Source organism: Thunnus thynnus, chromosome 23 (assembly GCF_963924715.1).
Source record: "Thunnus thynnus chromosome 23, fThuThy2.1, whole genome shotgun sequence".
NCBI lineage: Eukaryota > Metazoa > Chordata > Actinopteri > Scombriformes > Scombridae > Thunnus > Thunnus thynnus.
In genome coordinates this window covers 6,900,121-6,926,630 of record NC_089539.1, presented here as the reverse complement: position 1 = coordinate 6,926,630, position 26,510 = coordinate 6,900,121, and the positions used below count along the sequence as shown (strand labels likewise).

General features: G+C 40.4%; 1 protein-coding gene across 1 annotated transcript; it reads left to right on the top strand.

Annotated features, from left to right (window-relative positions):
* The first annotated feature begins 1,565 nt into the window (after window positions 1–1,565).
* On the top strand, window positions 1,566–26,510 carry zgc:162331 (uncharacterized protein LOC793007 homolog). Its single transcript, XM_067582171.1, has 5 exons — window positions 1,566–2,982; window positions 22,224–22,415; window positions 23,000–23,153; window positions 23,271–23,456; window positions 24,406–26,510. The coding sequence occupies exons 1-5, from the start codon at window positions 2,709–2,711 to the stop codon at window positions 24,746–24,748; spliced, it is 1,149 nt and encodes a 382-aa protein (XP_067438272.1). The 5' UTR covers window positions 1,566–2,708; the 3' UTR covers window positions 24,749–26,510.

Here is a 26,510-nt window from a genome sequence, read left to right as displayed (position 1 = left end):
CCAGAGAAACTCTTTACACTCAAGGTTGTCTGTGTCAGCTATCAGTTTATAATCAGTGACTGTGGGAGAAGTCACCCTGATAATTATATGATAATGGGGGCAAACATTCATCTGACTTGAGAGTATTTTGTGGGAAAGCTACATGGTAGATAAGTATGAAGAAAGGGCAAATGACAATGGAAGACTAGCAAATGCATATTTTCTGAGTTCAGCTTGTGCTACAAGAAATTAGTGCAAACACATCAGATTGTGAGCAGAGTGAAATTTGTGGGTTGGCTGGCAGTGAAAGCAAATATGTTAATTAGCTCTTTAAAACATAATTTAAAAGGAGTTTATAATGCATTCTAAATACAGGCCAGACTGTCATTCTGCCTTTAAATTAACTCTTTAATAATAAAGGGGTTTGTGTGTTGTATACCAGCCACATCTATAAAAGTAGACTTAAATTGTAAGTTTTCTTACCGTGATACATCCAACTGCTCCTAAGTCTTATTGTACTGTAAACATCAAGGCTAAGACGGCCAGCCAGAGGATCCAATAGCTGATGCCAACTGGATCTGTTGTCATGGTGTTTGGTGGTCCTTCCATGTACAAATTAAGAGTTATACAGATGTGTTGTATGTTATTCATATACTGATTAAATTTTATAACCCAAATTGATTTTTTAAATTTTTTTGATTTTATATTTCTTCACTGTATGATATACAGTAGAATTACAATGATATGGTTTGCCCTGTCTAGCTAACTGTTGATAACAAAACAACTGCTGTGCAATCATTATTATCCAAAATGATCATGTTTACATCCTTTCATTCACTGTGTGATAGAGAGTGATGACCATGTCAAGCAATGGAAGTATTTTGCTTGATCAGAAAAAATGTCTAGTTGTACTGAGTATATCTTCAACTTGCTGGATGTCGTCTTTACTATAAGCATTGGAAACTTGTTTAAAACAAGTGGTCTAAGTTGGTCAATCACAGCTTTTGAAGTCTCCACTTGGCATCTCTGTACCCGCCAACATTAGAGGCGTAAACTACAAATCACTTTGCTGATCGGAATCGTTTCGTTGAGTTCAGTTCAAAGATTCATAGTCACTGTTCACTTTCATTTGTTCACTTTTTTAAGTGATTGCATCACTGTTGAATTCACTTCAGCTCTCTACTCTGACTCTGACAGTCTTCTGTTCAGTAGTATATTCAGATTGTTGCTAGTTCAAGCTGTTACATCCAGTTCAGTGCAAAACTAGTCATATACAGCATTTTATATAAGGTTAATCCCTCAGCAGCCACATATTTGCAAAAGTATAATGACATGATTGTTTCAATGGGTTCTTTTTGCAGTCACCAGTGAGGTGAGCTCCACTGCTAAAAGCTACTAATTCAGTCAGTGACAAAGGTGAGTCAGTATAGTCAGTTCAGTTTAAAGATTCTGTATTAAAAGTTTGTTTGTGCATGTACTGAACAATTCTAGCCAACAGTATGGTTCCATTTTTAAGAAGCTGCACATTAGCTGCGGTGAGGCAACAGAGCTTACACATAAACCCACTGACGCTACACAGTAACCTCCAAACACACAACTAAGAATTAAGCTTTACTTCTCACTTCCCTTTCCAAACAACAGTCCTCTCTGTTCAAACTGCGTACACTGTGTACCTCAAAGGAGCGAAAGGAAGTAGACTAATAGAGCCTTGACCTGAGATATCTGCCATCCTATGTTATTCAGTGATTGTTTGGTCACCTGGTGCATATGCCATTCACAGTCCCACACTGCCTATACTACAGTATGTTGCACTTGTAGTTGGAGGAGCTTGTGTGTTTTGATGCTCCAGCCACATATTGGATGACAATGTTATTCTGTCTGTTCAGTTTATCTCGTCTGCCTGTTACGCTAATGTTCTGCTGAACATTCAGTTTGGGTCAGCCTGGTGGCATTGAGTTTTACCCTCCAGCTGCTAGTGTTCCAATAGCAAACATTGATCGTGTGAATGGTTTCTCTGTAAACTTCCAAGCAACACCCTCAACTGTCCATACACTCAATACACTGAATCAACAGAGAGAGGTAGAGAGAAACAGGGTGAGAGGGGCAGAGAGGGAAAGAGCAGCTACCAGGAATATCAGGACTTAAGGCTGCATGAGTTACAGCTCAGCACAGCTCAGCGAATGAGTTACTGTTATGCAAGCGCTCAGTCAGCCCAGCTGGAGATCAGAGTGAGAGAGAGAGAGCGAGAGAGAGAGAGAGAGAGCAAGCAGCGAACCGAGTGAGCACTGAGAGCACGGCTGAACGAGCTGAGGGAAGGCTGGAGAGAAAACAACGGCAAGTGAGCAGAGAGCAAGCAGATTACAGCTGGATCTACCGTACATGCACATATGAACGCACACACCCGCTCACTCCCTCTCTTTCTCTGTCATACCTCCAGCATCATGAGCCGCAGCACAGAGGGGATTTTCCTCTCTCCGCCAAGGGAGTGAAGGGAGAAAAAGAAGAGGACAGACAAGAGGAAAAGAGTGTGAAGAAGCTGGAGAAGAGAAGAGGAGAGAAGGAGGAGGACAGCAGGAAAACAGAAGGGAAAACAAGAGGAAGAAGAAGAAGCAACAAACTTTCCCCCTGAAGGATCTTCCTCATATTGAGACTCCTGAGCATGATGCTGTGAATCCTTCCTCCCTTTTTTCCTCTTCCTCTCACAGAGCTCTTCTTCATTATCTGGCCCCATGTTTCCAAAAGTGGGACCCACAGCTCAAAGCGCAGGCAGCCACCTCTGGGTGCTGCTGAGCCCCTTGCTGTGTGTCTTGGTCCTGGCTAGAGGCTCCACATTGAGCCCCGAAAGCTTGCAGAGCACCGCTGCCACGTCGCTGCCGGAGGACTGGACCGTCACAACGATTCAGCTGCAGCCGGACCTGCAGACTGAAACCCAGACACTGACAGAAGCACAGACAGAGGCTCAGACAGAGACACAAACTCCCTCAGCCACCAGCAACTATACAGGTTAGTCTGTCGGTCAAACAACCCATTGATTCCTTCCTTTTTCCTATCTGTGTGAAGTTGAATGATGATTTCTTGTGTACAAAAAGTTTTCAGCTGCATGCCTGAAGTGAAGTTGAGTCTACATTGAAAGAAAGCTGTTGTACAATTAGGTCCAAAATTGAAACAGTTGACCAAGCTGTTCCTCTGAAGCTCCTCATTTCACATTGAAATAAGTAGTAGTTGAAAAAGTAGATGTTTACTCTCTACTCTGGACAAAAGATGACACCTCACACTCCCAGTGTTACACTCTGTTCTGTGACCCATTATCTAACCTGATCAGGAATTACAGCTAAATTGCCAAATCCAAAACTTTTTGTCTTGGTCACCAACTGTCGTTTGATGACTCCACAGTGTTTAGATTTAGATAATACGTACTGTATATTGTTAACCAATCAGTGTCACACCACCAGTAAAACTTAAATCTCAATTCCTGTATAATCAAAAGTTGTTTTGTTATTATAGCTCCCAATGGCCTTAAAAATCTTACCGAATGTGGGTATTTACAGAAAATACACAAGTAATTACAACAAGTCCTTAAAGGTTCTTGAAACCATACTTGTTAAGTCTCTTTCTCTTTCAGTTTGTGTTTCACCTTACCTTGACCTGAACCTAACCTTAGCCCTAACCCCAAGTATCTTCTATGATAGGCTGCTTAACCTAACCCTAACACTTAACCAGCACTACTGTAAACACTACTTGAGGGGCAAACAGTTCAATGAAAATAACTGAAGGAGCTCTAATTCGGTATGCAGGTCCTGCATGGATTCATTGAAAGCTGGTTAGCATTTATTCGCGTGATCACCCATCCAAGAAGAGACTTACTCTTAAAATCACTCCCCAAGAAAAAGCACTCACAAAACTAAAAGGTTCTTATTGATTTTCCCCCTCGAAACTCATTAGGGAGGCGACAAAGTTTGATTACTGCAAATAAACATCTGTATCACCCTGGCAGCTGTTGTGTGTGCGTATGGTGTTTGTGCACGCAAATGTACTAGCATGTGTACTTACTCTGCTTTGCTATTGATTAATAGTAAATCCGGGTGTGCAGTTTGATACATGTGCACATATTTGTCAGTGCAAGTGCATGCACGTGTACATGAATGTGTGTGTTTTGGGAGGTGTGTGAGGGTTAGGACTTGGTTTTACAGTTAGGGTTAGGTTACAGTTACTTTAGGTTAAGGTTAGGGTAAAGATTGGGATTATTATAATGGTGATGGTTTGTATAGGGACTAGAGAATGTATTTTGTTAACAAGCTGGTCTGCACAACTACCCCTAACCCAAGTATAGAAGTACCAACTTCAGTGTTTCTACATGTGTGTTTATGCCTAACTCTTGTATGCTTAACTAAGACTACAGAAAATTGAGTGCTTGCAAGCAAATGTGCACTTTTGTGTGTGTGTGTATGTGTGTTTGTGTGTGTGTGTGTGTGTGTGTGTGTGTGTGTGAGGTGGCAGGTGATGCAGTTAAAGACAGTTCGTTATGTCCAGGCTGGAGCTGCTCAGCCTGAAGAGAAAGCTGCAGCGCCACTCGCATGACTTCACCTCCACTGGAGCATGAGCTGCCTTTCTCTTCTCCTCTACTCCCTCTGTCCATTTCCTGTCTCTGTCTCGCTCTCCTTTTCTCCTCTCTGTCTATACTGCATGTCACTTTTTCACTCCTTGTTTACTTTCTCCAACCTCTGTCTCATCTGTCTCTCTTTTTCTACTAATTGCCTTTTCTGTCACTTCATTTTTTTCTCCCGCTCCTTGTTTTGCTCTTATTTTTCATTTTTTTCTTCTCTCTTTGTGTCACTTCTTGTTTGTTCTTTTGTTTCCTTCCACTCTCTTTCATTTTTCACATTTATTCTTATGTCACTCGCCCACCCTTTATCATTCACACAGCTGATATCCTCACGTGTACGAATAAATAGCCTTCAGCAGATGACAAAATGCAAATCACGTGCCTAATACACACATATTACACACACACACACACACACACACACACACACACACACACACACACACACACACACACACACACACGAAATGAACGCACTCAGCCCAAGCAACACCAATCTTCTTAAAGGTTTAGAGAATAAACAACACAGTTGCTCATTTCATAACGGCAGCTCTGTGTCTGACAGAGCAGAAAGCCCTTTATACTTTAATAATACACGTACACACAAAAGCACACACATACACAGGTGATCAGCTGCTTGCCACATCACACCACATGCATGAATTACACCAGACCAGAGCTTTTATTTGAGAGAGTTTCCAAAAACTCAAAATCCTGGCGGTGTGCTTAAAAATATTGCTCTCAAAACCAAAGTGTGTGTGTGTGTGTGTGTGTGTGTGTGTGTGTGTGTGTGTGTACACGTGTGTGTGTGTGTGTTTGTGTGCATGTGGTGTGTGTTTGACGGTATAAAGTACTTATTCCCACAAGCATTAACAGATAAAAGCAGCGATCCTTATTTTGTTTACTTTTTTCACCACAATTTAAGCCTATTTGGCTCTTTCCCTCAGGTCTGGATTACAGAAGCAAAACTACGTTTATGTTTGGACATTTTAGGCATTTCAGTTTTTGGCTTCTCAAGGATAAAGTCTTTCTCAGTTGTCATTTATAGGACAATAAAATAAAAGCAGTTAAATATAGAAAGCTTTTGTACATGCAGAGGTTTTGGACATGGAGGATTCATAAAGCAGCCAAAAGCAAAACCACTGATTGAAGACAAAACTGGACGTGTCTTTCCAGGAAGAGTTGATGCATGGGTTCCCAACCGTTTTTATCAGACCTATCCCCACAGCCATGTTAGATGAACTTAAGTATCCCTTCATGGACACCAGCCATCATATTCCAAACATGTTCATTTGACGTGATTTTAAACTGGATGTTATTCAACATCATCATCTATATAAAAGTGGATATTGTCATACAGTTGAACTGTTTCTGTCAATTTGGTCGACTTTGCGTCAGTAATTCTACAGAGGCTACACATTTCAACCATTTATCCATTACTTTTAGCTATTAGTTTGAACTTTTCATTCATTCATTTAATTATCTAATTCAACCATCATTACCTTTAGCTATTTCAACCATTTACCCATTACCTTTAGCTAACTATCATCATCGATTTAGATATCTATTTCAACCACTTAGCTATTTCACCAATAATCAATTTTACATATCTATTTAAAAGTTTTGCCCGTTACTTTTAGCCAACTATTTATTGTTTAACTACTACTTGTAGGTAACAATTTCAACCATTTATTCATTACTTTTAGCTAGCCATTTACGGTTTACCCATTGCCTTTAGCTAACTGTTTACAGTTTATTCATTACTTTTAGCTAACCATTTACTATTTATTCATTACTTTTAGCTAACTGTTTACTGTTTATTCATTACTATTAGTTAAACATTTCCTGTTTTTTCATTACTTTTAGCTAAGCCTTTACTGTTTATTCATTACTTTTAGTTAACTATTTACTTAAAGCGATAGATAAATGGATTAGCCTACTGTTTATGCATTATTTATTATTATTTGAACTGCAAGCATTACTTTTAGCTAACTATTTAGACCTCTCTGCTCACTTGCCCTAAATTTCACATACTCTCTGCCACAACATATGGTGTTCAGGTCTTGCAGCTGTCTCAATATGTAATTGTTGTTTTAGTTTTTTTAATCAAATTTAAATTTCAGTTTTTTCTTATTAGTTGAGCTACTCCACAATCTTTCCACGTGCCCCCACTAACTGAAGGAGTATCCCCCTGGGTACATGTAGGCCTGATTTCACTGTTATAGTGACTCTTTGCAGCATGTAGGTTGAATATGTCAATATAGAGTGGACTTACTGTACAGAACCAAATGTTTAAAACCTTAAAAAGTCTACATCCATTGTTTCCATTAAACCAATTCCTGAATATCTTTCATGTATTAGTTCAGAGCAGTGTACAAAGCTTGTTCAGTGTCATATCACACACAGATGTCAGAGGTCGAAGGTCAGTTGGAGGTGGTAAAGATTCAGTGTCTTCAGGGTAGACAGTGTGAAAGTCTCCTCCATCCCTACGCCTGCTTACTGAATCCACTGTTTTAAAATCAATAAAACTGGTGGCATGTGAAGGTTTAGCGCACAGAGCCTTGGAGCGTTGGATCAAATCAGGGCTTTCAGGCTCCGTCAATACAAGCCTTGACTGATTATGCAGCTCGTCCAGGAATCCTCTCCGTGGGCTGTTCCTGGAAATGAATTGATCAGAGTTCTGCTATTGATTAGCTTGTCCTCAGGTGCTCCTCCTTCTATATCAGACTTCATTTACACACACTTATATCCTGTGGGGCTTCTTGTGTTTATTTTCTCTGTGAAATGTTTTAATAGCATCTTTATCTTCGATTTTATTTTATTTCCATGTAAATGCACCTTTTATTGCTGTTTGTACCTCTTCTCACAACTGGATGTACTGACCTGTTTTGCTCTTGGATGAAGAGTCCATCTTGTTGTGTCTTATCTAACAGTATCGACAGGCAGTATTCAGCACAATAGACATGATTAATTAGAGTATATCCATATACGTGCTGTTCACTGGAGTAAAAGCAGGGTATAGAGTATGCTCTCTATGCCAGTAAACAGAAACAAAGTACACACACAGCATGCATGCAGTGTGAGCAGAAGACTCGTATCAGTTTGCAGAACTACACATTCAAAGTTCATACTTTAAAAAAACTTGAAGGTATTTAAATGAATATATAGATGTAGAAACAACAAACCAACAGCTTAATGCAAAAGTCACAAAGTTAATTCTATTGGGATTCAAAAAGCATTTTAGAAAATGTAGGAAAATAGGAATGCGAAGAAGTAAGTTAAGCAGATAAAGCAAAACACTGAAGAATAATGCATTGAAATAAGTGACCTCCAATGTGGTAGAAAGGATTCGCTGTGTACTATTTATGGCATTTTTTTCATGTTCGGACGAAGATTTTGGCGAAGCTGCAGTGGTACAGTAGCTATCCAGGTCAACCTCCTGTTGAGGACCTGGCAGGCTGCTGATGAGCAACAGTTATTTCAGCCGTAGAAAAGCCATGAGTCTTAACATTAACACGGTAACACAACCAATTAACCTCTACAGAGTGTGTGAGAGTTAGTGTTAGGCTTAATCCCGAAATGAGGCCTATATCACTTACTTACGGTTGTATGCAAAAGTTTGGGCACCCCTTGACAAATAACATATTTTGGTGATTTTTTTAATTGAAAAGATGTAAACATGGCCTCTCTAGGATATGGAACACAAAACATAATTTTCAGCAAACGTTAATGCTCAGTTGCTTTTTATGTCATACATTGAACAAAAATAAAAACATTGTGGCATGTGCAAAGGTTTGGGCACCCCACATAGTCAGTTCTTGGTAACACCCCCTCTGGCAGGTATCATAGCTTGCAAGCACTTTTTGTAGCCAGCTAAAAGTCTTTCAATTCTTGTATTTGGGATTTTCTCCCATTCTTCCTTGCAAACAGCTCCTAGTTCTGCGATATTGGGCCGTCTTACATGCACAGCTCTTTTAGGATCTACCCGCAGATTTTCAATAATGTTTAAGTCAGGGGACTATGAGGGCCATTCCAAAACCTTCAGCTTGTGTCTCTTGAGGTAGCCCATGATGGATTTCAAGGTAGGTTTAGTAAAATTATGTTTAGTAAAAGGCACAACAGTAGCGAGTGAAATAACATCAGTAGTAAAAAGACACAAATATAGTAAAAAGGCACGAATAACAACATTGAATGGCAATGATAAAATACGAGGCAATGTCAAAATATGTGTACAAATGTGAAACAGAATAAAACTTGTAAGATCAATTCATAAAAAATAAAATATTATAAAAAAGATTATAAAAATACTAAAATACTAAGAGCAACCAAAGGTCAAACATGTACATCTTGAGTTTTGTCTTAAAAGTGTCAATGGACGGGGCACACTTGATCAAAAGCAGAAGAGTATTCCAAAGCTTTGGAACTGCAAAGGCACAATTTCCCTCACCCACTGGCCTCGATCGTGGAACAGTTAAAAGCAATTGTTCTGAGGATCTAAGAGGCCTAGAGAAGTTCTGAATGTACAGGGGCGCCAACCTATGTATGGCTTTAAAAACAAATAAGAACTTTGAATTCTGTTCTGTATTTGATGGGTAGCCAGTGCAGGGATGCTACTACCAGTGTAATGCTGTCTCTCTTTCTAGTACCAGTTAGGAGTCTCGCTGTAGAATTCTGCACCAGCTGCAGGTGAGACAAAGAGGACTGACCAGCACCCAGGAACAGTAATAATCCAGCCTTGAGGAGATTAATGCGGTGGTAACAGTCTTCATATCATTGAGTGAGAGGATGGACTTTAGTTTGGGAATGTTCCTCAGCTGAAAATAGCAACCTTCATCACAGAGTTGATCTCTTTGTCAAATTTCAGTGCTGAGTCAAAGATGACACCAAGATTCCTGGCATGTGCATAAAGGTTCGATGTCAGTGGCCCTAAGTGGCTCGCTACACTCCCGGTGGTGTTGGAGGGACCAAAAACATATATTTCCATCTTATATAACATTCAACTGAAGATAGTTTTTTGCCATCCAGCATTTCACATCCTGGAGGCAATTACGGATGGATGTGATAGAGTTGGAATCCCTTTGACTCAGTGGAAGGTATATTTGAGTGTCATCTGCATAACAGTGAAAGGAGAGCTTGTGCTTGCAGAAGAGCCTAAAGGAAGAATATACAAAGCATAAAATGGGCCCTCAAATGGATTGGCAGTGCCCTGGATGCCAACCTGGTCCTTGAGATGGTTTAGTAGACTACAATGGTCAACTATATCAAAAGCCACGCTAAGGTCTAAAAGAACAGCACATTTACCATTGTCTTCTAAAGACAAAAGTAGGTAATTTGAGACTTTGAGAACAGCAGGTTCTTTGCTGTGATGAGCCCTGAAGCCTGATTGGAATTTTTAATTTGTACGTTGGACAAGCAAGGGAGCTTGGAGATGGGACGGACATTGTTTAGTTCTGATTTGTCATTGTTAGGCTTTTCGATAAGTGGTTGGACTATTGCATGTGTAAAGCAGGGTGGGACAGTTCCATTTGCAAGACTGCTGTTTATAATAAGAGAGACTGTGGGACCTACAGTGTCCAATACTTCCTTTAAAAAGTAAGTAAGAACAATGTCCAAGGGGCAGGTGGTCCTCACAAATGGCTGTGGTCAGCATAGGACAGTGGCAACAACAAGGTTTAGAACTGATTCAATTGTGTGGAACAGAACTTTGGGACCGTGGGAATTTTCTGGAGATAATGGTGGCAAAATATTTTGCTCTTGCAGCTTTGAAAGATTGCTAATAATTTGTCAGACAACCTTTCGGTATCTCAAATGAAACCTGTAGACTATCTTTTTATCATTTACATTCTGCCTTTCTACATAATTGCCTAAGCACAGTTGTCGTTGTTCAGCCATGGCTGAGTTTTGGCTCTAGGTTTTCTTACTTTCAGAGGGGCAACAGAGTTCAAGATGTCTCCACAGATTGAATTAAACTTTGCGACCAATTGGTCTGTGTTCACCTTAAGGGGTTGGGCCTTAATGCTGCTGAGTAGAGAGGATGCTATGTAGGCATTTGAGAATTTACTTGCAGTAGATGTATTTATAGAGTGGGAGTTGGTAATTGAGGATTGGGGACGGTGTGAAACAAGGTGGAGAACCTGATACACTGATGATCTGAGACACCCAAATCCTCCACATCCAGAGAGGCAGTGGTCAGATCAAGTGTAAATACCTAAGTCCAAGGTATGGCCACAGTTGTTAGTTGGGCTGGCAACATGCTGAGCAAAGTTAAGAGTCCAGTTCCAAGAAATTCAGCGGTGTTGGCTGAATTCCCAGACGGTTACCAAATTACCAAAAGTTTGAAACAACTGATGATAAAAACTCAGAGAATTCACTTAGGAAAATGGCATTCTGTTTGGGCAGGCGATATACAGTTACACATGGACAGGATTTGCACCATCTGTTTTAAACATAAAAACCTCAAAACTGGTGTAAATATTAGAAGCAATGGGAGTGCACTAGTTGCATTTTTTTTAAATGACTGCAATACCTCCTCCACTAAGCCTGGGTGAGCTTAAAAAAAAAAGTTATGATCAGGAGGACCAAGTTCTGACAGCTGGCTATATTCATCAGAGTCCAAGTTTCAGTGAGGAACAAGAAATCTAGGAGGGTGGAGGAGATAAACTCATTTAGAATTAAAAGTGCAATGTGGACAGGAAGCCCTATCTGTAACAACAGTCTGAATAGGGAGATGAACCGGTGAAGGTGCTAATGCCCGGTAGGACAGTTGGAAGGGACTAGAGCTGGAAACAGGGGGAAGACAGTAGGAAGGGACTAGAGCTGAAAAGAGTAGCCTGAGATGAAACCAGAAATGAGGAGGAGGATTCCAGGGGCTGTGTTTGGAGTGTGAACAGTTAGTCATGTGGAGAGGACTGCACCACGTGCTGAACGTTAGTGGCTAGCATTTGTTAGCCCAGTTTGTCCAGGTGGATTCCATCTCTCTTAAAAAGGGACAATTGATCCCAAAACAAATAAAAATTGTCAATAAAAACCACATCACTGAGGACTGCTGAATTGACCGGCACTGCGGGACAGTGTGGGGATGGGTCCAGAAATGAAGACAGATTTGCCACATTGTTTTAAAAAGTTAAAAAGGTGTTAAAAATATATTCTAGTCAGCCCAGACTGTTGATGGACTGTGTCATTTGTTCCCACATGAACAATTATTCGTTTAATGGTGGTCAGGAAGGAAGGCAGTAGTACCAGGAGCTTTTCCAAGATGACAGGGGCACTAGGGAGGCAGTGTGTGGCTGTGTTGAGGGAACGTACACTCCTGATTATGGAATCACCAGCTATCAGTTTGGTGGATGAAGGGATGGAGACTAAGTGCAATCAGGACAAAATAGCACATGTTCAGTGACCACAGGATGTGGTGAACTCACCAGTTGTGGATGGGCGGTCTGGACAGGTGAGTTAGGGTGCCAAGACAGGGTCCGTCTTGGCAGAATGGTTCTCTGCTGGCCCTGGGCGAGGGAGACCTCCAGATCCTCTGATCAGAGCCTCCTTAAGCATTCTGTGACATGAGGAGGGGCCCTACCCTGTCATTTGTTTGGCTGTCCCATGGCTGTAGCCAGAGAGGAGTCCAGGGCAGATGTCCGAGTCTGAGATTAAGGCTTGTGACATTTGGAAGGAGGGCAATCGGGTCAATGGAACAGCAAGAGTAGACGACTGCATATATGAGATATGCTTCGCCTGTGCAGAAGCGACCAATACAAAGCCGTCGATCATCCTGTCCTATTCCCGGATTTCTGTCTCCAGGTGGTGGATAATTTCCTTCAGCTGTGATAAAATAAGTTAGATCAGAAAGATCCACTCCCAAAAAAACCCATTAGAAGTCAGTTTTTAGTAGAATTGTTTGGCGGGACTCCTAACTGGTACACATAGACGCTGTTGCAGCGGCATCACATGCATTAATGTTTGCTGAAAATATTGTTTTATGTTTCATATCCTAGAGAGACTATGTTTACATCTTTTCAATTAAAAAATGACAAAAATATGTTATTTGTCAAGGGGTGTCCAAACTTTGCAAACAATTGTAGCAGGCAGTCTACCTCTTAATCTGGTCAAGCAGGAGTTTACAGTGAATCCTTACTGTCTTTTATGTCAAAAAATGCATACTTTACAGACTTTTCTGAAACAGTACCTTCTGAGGGAATCAGCCTCCCTTCACTGTTTTGTTATAGTCCTTCAAAAAGGAATCACTGCAGAATAAAACAAGTGCAATGGTGTGCTGTTAAGTGGTCAGCAACCACATTCATGGTCTGGTAGTTCTATGTAGGTGGAAAAATATTCTAAAAGAATCCAACTTCTTGAACAAAAACACTGATGTTAAGGTTTAAATACAGCATCTACCTCATGATTACTATAAGCTGCTTACTCCTTACTCGGAGTCTCTTTAGATAAGATCGTCAACTAAAAGCCTGAAACGTGAATGTGAAACCTTACAATGACTTTAATCTGATTATCTGACAGGCAAAGCCAATTACCTTTATATATTCCAGGCTATTTCTGGTGCCTAGAAATCCTGTGACACGCTAACACACAGGAATACAAATGCATACACACTCACTGGTAGCAGGTAGTGCATTTTAAAGCCAATTACTTCTGTCCATTTGAGGGTTTTTTTTGTATTGGAAGCCATGCTAAAATCTTTACCACTTCAGATCCGCAGACAGTTTGATCTGCCTGTTCTCATATACAATAAAACCAAGTTGGCGTATGTATGGTATATATGGCAACACAAAACTTTCACTGTTTAAGCGAAGAGCTAAAATTCAAAGGAACCTTGTACCTTGCATGGATCTACCGAGGTCTCACCAGTGGGAGCAATTTTGGGTTCAGTGTCTCTCCCACAGACAATGGGATCGGGGATTGAACCACCATCCATGTAATTGGTGGTCGACCTGCTCTTCCTCCTTAGCCACAGTCGCCCACATGATGTCTGTATTTCTACAAACAAAGATGTACCACAAGAAGAATTTCTGTGAGGACACGTACAGTACATGCCAAGGTACATACACAGGCACAAACACATACACACATTTAGAGCCATGGGTATTTCTGTCAGTGACACACACTATCGTCACTCCTGAGCCCTGCGGGCTTGGCGAGCTACAGACAAAGAGTTCCCTCTGTCTCCTGCTTGTCAATCCAATATGGCTGCTGGCAGTGACTCAACTTCATTATTACCTTCCCACGGCTTAAAAACAGCACCAGTCGCTGAACAAAGTCACTGAGGGAGCATTTGAAAGGAGCCTTCTCTCTGCCCTAACAGTTTTAGAAGGGTGGTAACAACTGAAGGGCAGGAGGAATGAAAGTAAAGAGGCAGCAAAGACAAATGCACCCCAAATTAACTCATCTGAACTGTTTTTTCGGCACATTGTGTCATACAAAATCACAATCACAGTAGGCATAATCAATTAAAGCAATAGTTCAACAATAAACAATATGGAAATATGCTTATTCTTTTTTTTTGCCAAGTAAGATAAGTTCAATATCACTTTCTACTTATTGAATGGTATCAATCTTCTCCACTAACTCTTGGCAAAAGAGTGGGAAAAAAGCACATTTCCCAAAATATCAAACTATTGATTTGAAATGATCAAATGAGGGAGTTGGTAGAAGACAAATGATAGAATTGGTAAGAAAAGCTAACACAAGTGCTCCAGTAGACAAAAATTTCAACAAAAACTCTTTTATTGGAAATGTACTTTTTAAAAATACAAATGTCCCAAAAGCTAACAGAAATCCCCTTCAGATCTATTTCCAATTTTCTTTTGTGATAGAAATTTGTCTTTTACCTTTCTGAATATCCACCAAGGACCTACTGTATACTTCTCAGTTTCCTAAATTTCCAGAATGCCACAATGAGTTTTAGTTGACTTATTCCAGTTTAAACAATGAGACAGACACGATGGCTGAACATGCAAGAGAAGAACGAGGAATTTAAGATATCTTGTCTCTGTCATGTAACTTTGATGAAGGCCTCCTGCTGAAATGTGCTGCTTTTTCAGTGCCAATAATTCTTTTTTCTTACATGGCGGCAGTTGAGCCCCAGGGGCGTCAGAGAGGTGAACCAGTCAATCAGTGAAGTGTGTAGTTTGAAATGTCCCTGCTCTGTTTAACCGAACAGATTATCCTCAGTCAAATCGAGTCAAAGCTGCTGACTGAAGGAGAACATGAGTACCTTTCAGCTTCGCTTTCTGGTTTTTGCACATAGTCAGCATAATCTCACTGTGCGTGTCGAGTAAGTATCCTTGATCACTTTATTTCATTCTATTAATTTTTCAAAAACAACCTAAACAGGGTAAGCATTAAGTACGCACTGGACACAAGCACTCACATGGCAGAGGCACACATGCATGCCTTTATGTGTTTGCATAGGAACACACACTACGCAGGCAGAGCAAGAGCCGGGGGGATTAGGTAATCAGTTGTGATACAGCGCATCAGTGAGGTGCCACAGAAATAGATACAGTGATGATAGAGAGGAGAGTGAGGCATGTTTATTTGAGGTCAGATCACATAAAGAGCAGCTGGAGCAAAGGGACCGAAAAACACTCAAGAAACAGACAGTAACACAGGGATGAATGAGATGAAGCTAGTCATCTGTCAGCCAAGAATGCCATCTTACATTAACTTCAACTTTGACTTTTAGCATTTGGTAAAGTCTGACACAGAAGAAGGTTATTTTTATCCATTGTTTATCAAGGAAAAACTGACACAGCATGAAAGAGGGAAAGCATGAGTCTTCCCTTGGGTCTATTCCTCCTTGAAAGGAAAGCAGACAATCCAGTGATTTCAAATAAAAGTTTTTCAGAATAAAACAGCTTCACTCATGTGTCAATTAAAACTAGTTGCAGTTTGCTAGGCATTGCAGAAAACACATTTTCATATTAACAATGGATCAAGTAACAATGTGTAATGTGAGAAGGGTGTCGTGTAATGACAAATCCACAGATTATTTTCACCCATATCTGCAGTTGCCTTCACATCAATGTTTTAACATCTTTCAGCTTATCGTTTTGGGTTTATGACTCGCAACTTCACAACTGATTTTAGCTGATAAAAGCTTTGATAAACCCACCATAAACTACTGGACCAGGACCACAAGGCAGACAGACAAAACTAGCTATTGGAGGATATTTTTCCTCAGGAGTTGATGAAGACCAAAAAAATATTCAAACTTAACATTTGTCGGATGGACAGAAATATGGACAGACAACACTAGCATGCATTTAGATAGGCTCCAATTGAATGATTAAGTTGTTCTGTCTGCTAGCTGTGTAAATAAGGAATTGTTAACTAACACACTATTCATGTATTCAACTTTTATAAAGTGATAATCATAGACTGCATAAAATATGGACGTAGTCACCGTGACATCACCCATTGGTTTGTGAACTGCCGTTTTGAAGTTTAGCTTTTTGACCATCGCCATCTTGGATTTGATCGTTGCCATGTTTGATTTTTGGAGCCAGAGGTGACCATATGTGGACCTTGGTTAGCAAGGTGCATTTACAATCTACAGTTAACAGTGAAAATGCTAATGCTAATTTCCGAAATTCCTGAAAAACAGGCCTAAAACCATTAAAACAAAAAGTACTCACCGGAAAAACTGAACTTCCAACTCCTGAGAGGGTATTTTATCACAACCAAAAGCTGGACAAGACTTTTTTAGGTGACGAAAATATTATAATTAACTTTCATGAATTGAAAACACACACTGAAATAGCAGCAGCTACACCTATACTCTGGGGTTAAGCCATGGTTACGTTACGTAACCATGTCAACCGCAACGTAGGCACACCCTAAAGAATACGCTACTTTATCATCTATTTCACTCTAAATGGGACCATAATTTACAAAATGAACATCATGCTGTATTTAAGAAGACTTGAAACTAGCAATTGAGACCATAAACTCATTAGGAAACTGTTTACTGAGGTAATAAATCAAGTAAGAAGTAGGGTCATTTTCTCATAGACTTCCATAAAAACGGACTTCTTTTTGCAGGGAAAATACAGGATCCAGATTTTTTGGAGCTTGACCCATACTAGGGACAAAAATCAAGATACCTGGGCCTTTGCTGTGTGCACTAATTTCGACCACTCTTTGGAGTACTCTTGTAAAAGATATTCCCCTGCAACTCGCTCCTGGGAATGACTGAAGGTTGTGAGTATTCTAATACAAATGTGTGAGTGAGTGTGCACAGGCATGCATTGTACATAACATCTGTGCGTAACTCCACACATTCATCATACATGTGTGCATGACATGGGTGCATCCATCTAGTGTGTGTTTGTTCTGTTCACTCATTCTGTGCATGTGTGTGTTTCTTTAATCTTTAATGTAGGGAAACTAATCTTTATTTAATCACAAACTATTCCGAGTGCTTCCCTGACAGAGAGACAGAGATGAGTGGTGGGAGGGTAGAGAAGAATACAGCAAAGTGGATGTTTGGTTGATGGTGTCTGGTTGCCAGGTTTGAGGGCTCAGAGGTGTATTAGCGCCCCGTTGGCAACTGAACTCTCTGATTGGCAACCCACGGAACCTACAATGACAGAGAGGCTTTTCTGAATGGGGCCGAACCAACAGGACTGAACAAACAGACGGCAGAGTCAACACACACACACAGCTAATGTGGTCTCCTCTCTGCGTATAAAACACACACTACCTGAACACTAATACAGATTTCAGCCACGTACACACACAAATCCTATGCACAAACACACAAGCTAACTTCCATCCAAAGTCAACTACAGAAAGATCAACTGCACACCAAAACCAACGCACATTTTTAATCTATTCGGCATTAATTCCACTTTTTATTGATGCTGCATGGGCTCCAGTTGGGGTGTTTTGTTTGTTTGCTTCACATCAGCATTGCTGTTCTTCTCTGTTTACTACAGCGTGTTACTTCAACGGTTTGTAGAGATAGCGACGGGTTTCCTGCTGCGCCGTGGCAACAGCAAGCAAAAAAACCCACCTCCACTAGAGTCTTAAGACACACACTGTCACGTAATATGTTCAATATTTTATCTGGCTTTATAAGCTAGAGGTAAAGACTTTTTTCTTTGGCAGGCAGGAGTGTGTGTGTCTGTGTGTGTGAGGAAGCTTGGGAGGTGCATTACAGATTTAAGTCCTATGACTAGGTGTTAGTTTCCAGAACACATACTGTACTTGCTCCAACAAGTCCTCCAAATTAAACAACCAAATAGGTCTTGTAATATAAACACAAAATAATTTATACTGTATTGATCATGACAAACCCACAGATAATTATAACCTAATTCCCCTCAGCTCTACCGAGCATTTTAGCTTCTTTTAGCTTGTTGTTTTGGTATTGCCCCCACAAATTTACTGTTATGGGACACTCTCACCACTCTTGTCAATTTGTAGCTGCAGTACACAGGTGTTTTAGTGAAAATTCTTCATGGCACACTACCTGCCCGCCACCAGAAAACCAGTAGACAAAGTTTGCAACTAGCTGGTCGACAAAGTGAAGCATGTAGTAACATTTATTAGCCAGATATTTTTCTTAAGAGTTGATGGTGACCAAAACAGAGATAAAAGCAGAGTAAATGTTGGACTTAACTTTGTCAGGTGGCCAGAAACATGACTCCCAGTGATTACTAATGTTGCTCTGGTTAACTGTACGTTAACATCTTCACCATAACAACTTTATAAGATGATAACTTCTCAATGTGTTTACAGCTTGTTCCACTGCCCCCAAGTGACAAAAAACAATGAATACTATGAATTTAAATGTTAGTGTGGAGAATGTTGGTATTTATGCAGCTGTTATTGCAGAAAACAGTTCTGAGGTATGTGTGAGTCTGTTTAACAGATCATTATAAACAAGCTCTTGGTGCTGAAATGAGAAGCGATAAAGTCACGGGATGAATCTCAGATGATAATTAAAACCACCTTATTTTAATTAAACAATATCATATCTCTTTCATTCAAATGCAAATTTGATCCCTTAGTATTATTTCACTGAGAGATTTACATCTCTCAAACACAATGACGGGATTATATTATTTTCAAAGAGCAACAGTTTTTGCTAAGCCTGGCATCGGCAAAAAAAAAAAAAAAGCTAAGATAAACTATTCCTCAATGTCCATGCTTCATTAAAACTCACTGAAGCTCATCTGAACAGCAGACTTAGTGATATGATCATGTCAATCCCTGTTATTACTTCATGTGCATACTAGTCACTGCTTAGACCAGGATTGAGGCCATGACAAGAAAAATTCAAATATCAATCAGTTTTATCAAACTGTTTTATAAATCTAGCTATTTTAAGAAGCTACCAGAAGCTATTTTAGGTAGCTGAGGTGGTTTGAGCAAGTAATATGCAAGTCATATAACTGTAATATGCTTAGACAGATATCAATAAACACCAAAACCTGTGGAAAAAATGATTGATGTTGTGCTATGAGAGAGAAGTTTTGAAAGGAATCTTGCAGCTATCAGCCCCTGGAGCAACTGATACCCCAGTATTTTCTTCAGCATTTAGTTGTGGAGGTGACCACCTGATAGACACACGTATAGGCATGCTCACATACATACTGCACACACACAGAGTGACAGCATCAGTAAAAGGTCTCTAAGGGGAAACAGAATGGCTTTTAGTTTCCCCTTTAAAAACAAGTCAGCTTGTCCTTGTTTCCCTGTACTGTACGCATTACGCACGTGTCTAGTGTGTGTGCCTTGATGTTTATGTGTGTGTGTGTTTATGTGTGTGTGTGTGTGAGAGAGAGAGAGAGAGGGAGGGGATGCTGTCATCTTCACACAGGATCACGGGATCCTCTCTCGCCTTCTCTACCGCTGCAGAAATCCTCCCATCTGTCGCTCCTAATCAGCAGAGAGCAGCTTGCATGTTCACAGGGTCTTATACTGGGATGACATCTCTTTCTGTCTCTCTCTCTCTCACACACACACACACACACACACACACATACACACACACACACACACACACACACACACAGATTACACTAATACTGACACAGCAAAGCAAACTGCAGCATCACATGCCCTTCTGGCCATTACTCATTAAAACATCAGCAACACTCAACATCACGCTGTAATTTTTCTTCAAAGCAATTGTTCCTTTAAACTGACCAATACTTTTAAAGCTGCACTAATCATTTTTTTTATATTAACAATGAAAAAATTAATAGTATAGTGATCACCCCTCGTAGAATTTCCCTCAGCTCTATTAAGCATTTTAGTGTCTTTCAGCTAATTGTTTTGGTTTTACAGGCCACAGTTTTAGCGTACTGTTTGGGTTCACTCTCACTACTCTCATCAGTCTTGTTTCCAGACACATCAGGAAGCTGTTTTCAGTAAAGAAAGGACTTATAAACCCACTGTCTACTACCTGCCAAGCCCCAAATGGCAGACAGACAAAGTTAGCGGCTAGCTGGTGAGCATAGTAGAGCAATTAGCCGCTAAAGTACCACTTATTTACCAAGGAGGAGCTTAAAGGAGAGTGAATATTGGACTTAGATTCATTGGGTGGTAAGAAGTATGACTCAGACTTGTGTCGGTTGGATGTGTAAATGTTTGCTAACACATTCACCATCTCAACTTTATAAGGTGATAATAAGTCAGTGTTGTGTTTACAGCTCCTTGTGCTGCACCCAAAAGTGGCCAAAAATCAATTGCAGCTTTAAAGTAAACAAATCATTTTCATAATTGAAATCTAGTGCATCTGAATGTTTTTTAGTGAATGTTGGCTCCTGTTAGTGATTCAAGTGAAGATGCATCTTACCAAATCACTCAATTTATTAAAAATGAATAATATTGCACCTATAATGAAGCTAGATGGGGTTTGTTTAGTTTATGACAGGAAGCTGTCCACCATCTTTATAGTCAGTGCAAACATGACCCTTCCTTTCAGTTCATTTTAAGTAAAATATAATTTTGGATAACAATCTAATCATCTTGTTTTTATGGTCGATACAGTTGAAGTGTTTTTGCACATAAATTCATGCCTAACATACTGGCCATAACAAAGTACGAGTCAGAGATTTTAGAAGCCAGAAATCCCAGCAGCTGGCCAAGTAATTGCTGAGTCATCAGCATTGATCAATAACCTTGTCAACCCCCTGCAGATATCAGATAGTCACTTTGTGCTATAATGTAGAAAAAAAACATTACTTTCTGTCTGAGTGAAGTCTTTCAGATAAATGTGGGATGCTTTGTGCAACCAGCGAAGCTGTAGGTTCACATGAGAGTTCCTGAGAGCCTCAAAAATCCCTGCAGCAAAGTCTAACAATAGCTGCTGTATCATGAGACCTCTCAGAGGTATTTGCGTATTGTAGCATAAGGAAGATAAAAATAGTACTTTCTGTCTCTCCCTCTCTCTCTATCTATCTAGTGTAACTGCTAATCCCACTGTAGAAAACAGACACTTTGGCCTTAGCTAAGAAAAAAGAGAAAGAAGAGGGAGAGAGTGGTAAAGAGAAAGGCTGGGAAATGGAGGAAAATATTTGACAGAGAGGGAGACCAAGAAAAAGGAAATAGGTGCATTAGGAAGAGATAGTGGGGCAAATAGACAGTTTAAAGTCATTAAAAGACATCAACACTGTTAAAAACTTAACAGCTATTGATGAGTACAACAAGACTTCCACCTACCTTCTATCGTGCAAGGCACTTTATACCAGTTCTTGCAACTAGTCCCTGCACAATAAAAGAAAACCCCCTCCGGAGACCTTAAAACCCAAAAACCCTGCTCTTCTGGAGGCAACGATACACAGTAAATGGTGTCACTCAGATCAAAGAGAAGCTTTTTTCTACAAGTGCCATTATGCAACAACAGTCAAAAATAATACACAGAGAAATCCATTGTAGAAATACCAAAAAGACAAATATATACACCTAATTGCAGGAAAATGACCAGAGTGCAATGGATCAAGACACCAGGCGACAACTAACAAATTGGAGTTTTGCTTTTTGCTTTTTTTGACTGATAAAACTTGACTTAAACTCTACCAGTACTATGTGAAACTACTTAAACAGGACTAAGCGTCTGTAGTCATGCTTGCTGCTCTGTGAGGCTGTACTCAGAAACAGCAGTGTTACCATGTTCATCATCTTATTTTAACATGTTAGCATGATAATTCAGAAAATAAGTTATTACGATTCACCCTGAGGTAAAATGAATGTCTGTGCCAAATTTTATGACAATCTATCAAATAATTAGTAGTGCTACAGTATTAAGTTATTGGGATTCATCATCTGGGAACCATGAATGTGTGTACAAACTTTGTGCCAATCCATCAAGTAAATGTTGAGATCTTTCACTGAAGATGTGAAAACTTTGTCCAGCTGGTAGCACTGAATGAAAAGTCAGAGGATCACCAAAATTAGGATTCAGCCTCTTAGAACCTTGAATATTTGTACCAAATTCCATGGCAATTAATCCAATAGTCGTTGAGACATTGCATTAAAAAACAAAAATGATAACCAGCTGGTAGTACCAGGAAAAGTCACGAGATCCCCAAAGTTTACACTTTTTCCTCTAGACCACGAATGTCTGTACAAAATTTCATGGCAATCCATCTAAAATTTGATCTGTTTTATCTCTCCTCAGGTCTGTCCTGTACCCCTGTCCTGCCACCACGTCGGGGTTCCTTCTATGTGGAGAGCGGCACAGGTGTGTCAGTCGGCAGCATCTTGGCGTTCTGGTGCCGTGAGGGATACCAGCTGGTTGGCAGCGACAAAATCTACTGTAATGTCAGGAATGGCAAACCGCAGTGGAGCAACTACCTGCCTGTATGTGAAGGTAAGCACGTTTAAGCAGAGATCTAGACAAGATTTACACAGAAGCATATTTGGGAAAATGAGCCAGAGTTTCAGCTTCACTTTACTTTACTGACTCATGTTTTAAACATCTTCATAAAATACCCAAGCCTTTTTTAAACTTGCTATTTTCGCCTACAGTCAGTAAGAACAACTACTACATTGCAGCGGTTGGACTAGTTCTCACTCCACAGCTCTGGTTGTGCGTGAAATCTGGTTGCAGCTTGCATGTAAAGCAATGCTGGTGAACTTGCACAGCACATTTTTATGCTCAGGGAACGTTTCTAACGTTTCCTCTCGACATGCAAACATGTCATGTGAAATTAACATCATGCTGGATAGAGGAAAGGCAACAGAAATGTTACTGAATCCAAAAAGCATCCAAACATCGACTGTATGCAAAATGGTGGTTCTAGAGGAAGAACATGGAATTTGTTGCAGGATAAATCTTTTTAAAAGTGCCAATATGATATCACATGTATTGCTAAAATTTAAAGACAAGTTTATTTAGACATAAAAGTGTCACCTGATTCTTTTCAGTACAGTGTAAATTATTTTGCCCCACAGCGATCCCCAGGCCAGAGGACCGTGGACTGAGAGTGGCTGTGTTGGCTTCAGTGGTGAGTGGCATCGTCATCCTCACCATGTCCCTGTCCTTCCTCATCTGCTGTCTGCAGGAACGATCCAGCCGGGACAGAGCCAAAAAAGAGGGACGGAGCAGGTAGATGCAAAAAATAACCATGAATACAACCCCTGCAGTTGGATCCCTCAATTACATCCAGCCTTTGGTTGTTGGTATATGGGCACCACAAAAGTGATAAAGTGCTCTCCTCCTCAGACGCAGAGAAAAGCGCTCAGCCCGTCGCAGTGAATGTTGGCTGGAGAGAGAAGAGGGTGAGTGGGAAGCCTTCCCTCCTCCCAAGATCTTCCATCTCTCCCAGAGGATGAACCCCCGTCTGGCACCGGACAGCCCGCTCTACCTGACTGGAGGCCTCAGTGGGTATGAGAACAGAGGATACCAGAGGTAAACTGGCAGCACTCACGTCTATAGAGAACCACAGTCAGCATGAAGGAGCATGCTTTGTATTACAAAATGCAGAGAAACTAGGAGGAGACTTTAAAGAAGCATAAAGCTCCTCCAACACTGAACAGTTTTCCAGCCTACTGGTAACCCAAATTTGAAGTTTAATTGAGGGAAATTGATTTTTTGATCCTGCAAACATCCCCTTATTACATTGCTCCATTCCATTTAGTGTCATTTAATTCATAAGTATTCAAACAAAGAGGGAAATGATAAGAAATGAAGGTTTTCCTCTGTAGATCTTCATCAGTACTTGATAGATTTCAAGAAAACCAGGAAAATACAGAAAACCCTCAGACACACCAATAAACTCTACCTTTAAGATGGTGCTCATATCAAAACAAATAAACCAGTTATAATTAGGTTAAATGTCTGAGGTTAAGTATTGAGAGTTTTCAAGTTGATAAACTGACTGGCACGTGAAGACTATTACTACACTATTACAACAGCTAAATAATTATGTTTGCTAAGCTCTTATGCTAACACATCTCTTATTAGTTAATACGAAGCTAAAAAGAATCCCTCTCATTAGCAAAGAGCAAAGTATAAAACATTCAGGTAGCAGCTTCTCATTTTTAGCTAGTGCTTAAAATGATAAATGTCAGTAATGTCAAATTATATGAGCTGTGACTAGTTCATTTTAATTCCGTTATGGCTAAACTTGGCTACAAAAAACATTTTTTGTTTTTGTAGTTCAACAAACTGACAGAAGTCTTCGCAACAGAAAGGATCTAGCTGCCCATCTAATTTTAAGTTAAAAAGCATGAATTAGGCTGGCTCTCGAGTGTTTGAAAAATGAAACACATATAGAGCATTTCTGCCCTGTTTTCAAAGATCTGTTTTTAAAGATTTATGTCATCGCTTTCTCTCGTTCTTTCTCTCTTTCACACAGGAGTCAGGAGAGTTTGCTGAAGGCCTCTCTGCCCGGCCTCTACCGTTCCGAATCTCAGCTTTACCCGCATGTCGTCCTGCAGAGGGTCCCGACCCCGACAGCGCCCTCCGCCCCTTCCGCCCCTTCCGCTCCATCCGCCCCTGTCTACCTCCATCTCCCCTCTACCTCTGCCGCCTCCTCACCCACCCACACAGCCACCCACACTCAGCCTCACATCATGGCACAGTACCCTACCCCGACGTACCCGCCTAACCCCAACACAGCTGTGCCCGCCTACCCTCACCCAACCCCGGCTCCAATCTACCCCAACCCTAACCCAACACCACAGCGGCCGTGGCAGTAGCTCCGCCTTCCACTTTCTATAAAAATGAAAGGAAAACAAATCAAGTTGGGGCAACATCTGAAGATGTACGGGGTGTTGTGCCATCATTGCTGAAGATGTTGAAGGAGAGAGAAAGCGTCACTTTTCAGCTTGGATGTGACATCTACAGGCACATTTTGGAGACACGTGAAGTCTTTTTACTGTTTCATGTCCTTTTCTCCCACACAAGACTGCAAATGTGATGCTCCAAAGCAAACATGAAGGATAAGAGTAGAAATGGAGATGCAGCCCGCATAGTAGCTCCCCCTCTTACTGCATGCTTGCTGGACTTCTCCTGCAACTTGGACTCAACAGGAACTGAACACCTTAGATTTCTTGTCCCTCGATGCTTCCTGAACTGCTACCGCACTTTCTACAAGAGTAGATCTTATTTTCTTTTAGCCGTCAGAAATTATAAGAGAGCTTCAAGTAGCCTGTCGTAAAGGGAACACTAGAAGGTTTATTTTAAAACGTACTAATTCAGTTCAACCGTTGACACTCATGAAAGAATAACCTTTACTGAGGGACTTCAACAATGGCCGCCGGTGTTTAGGCAGCTCAAACCTCTAAACAATGTTGATTTTTTAATAGTTTATTGTTTAGAAAATGATCTCTATCAACCTTCCCTCCCTATCAAGTCCACAGAAATCTAATCTAGACCAAAATAAAACAACAAATATATGTATATTTTTGCTTTAAAGCTAAAGATTTAACTTAAACTCCTGAAATCTCACCAAAGCCATGGGTGATGTAATCAAAGGTTTTGGGTCACTTTACAGCTCTGTTAATATGTCCTGGTATTTTCCAACACTGTGTGGGGAAACATGGATTGGCGACAGGGATTTGTGGGCAGCAAGCACACTGTGATTAAAATTCTGTTGTTGCTGCAACTGCTGAACGGAGCCAGTTTTGTGCTGTTTGTATGGACTCAATAATGCAGTGAGTGTTTTAAGTTGATCCTTTTTTCTCACCAAAATTGTTAATGAACTGTCTCTGTTTGGTTTTCCTCTGACTGCACTGCCGTAACTCAGTCTGTCACATAATTTATAACAAAAGCTTGTTTTATGGTTGGCAGTTTTACTGGTAAAATATGTTGGCAGAGTCATTTAGGGCTCCAGATGGGTTTTAGGAACATGATTGAATAGAATACACAGACCTTCAGACAATGTCAGATCAGTTATTAATCAGAGAAAATTCTGCTTTATTGATTTTTATTTTTAAAAGGCTAGTGTGTGATATGACACAGGTTCTCTCCAGTATGTGAGTTATAACAAGAGATGAAGGCTTGTCAGATACACTGTGAGAGTGCTGCTTTGTCCTTGATGCAGGGGGAACTGCACTGAAATGTAAAGTTTGAGAAGGGCCAATAAACTCTAATTCACTTGAATTCTCTAAAGCTCCGCTGCAGTTCTGCAGCTTTGCATATTGTTTCTAATTTCATTTTTTAATGAATAATTAATCTTATACTTTCATTATTCCCTTGGTCTGCTGTACGTACCTGCATTTTGAAATCATAAACTCTGCAAGAGCCCCTTTACTGTTGCTTTTTTAGTGAGTTTAACCTCTAGCTGCTTTTTTTATTTGTAATAGGAGTACTCTAGTAGACACATTAACAAATCTGCACTTTACACTTTTTTGAAGGGGGGTGTGTATCCGGGGGTAAACGGCTTGGACTGGACAGTCATACTGTAAACTGATGTATAATAATAACACTGCAATAAAAACAGATTTTTGTCTAGTTGAA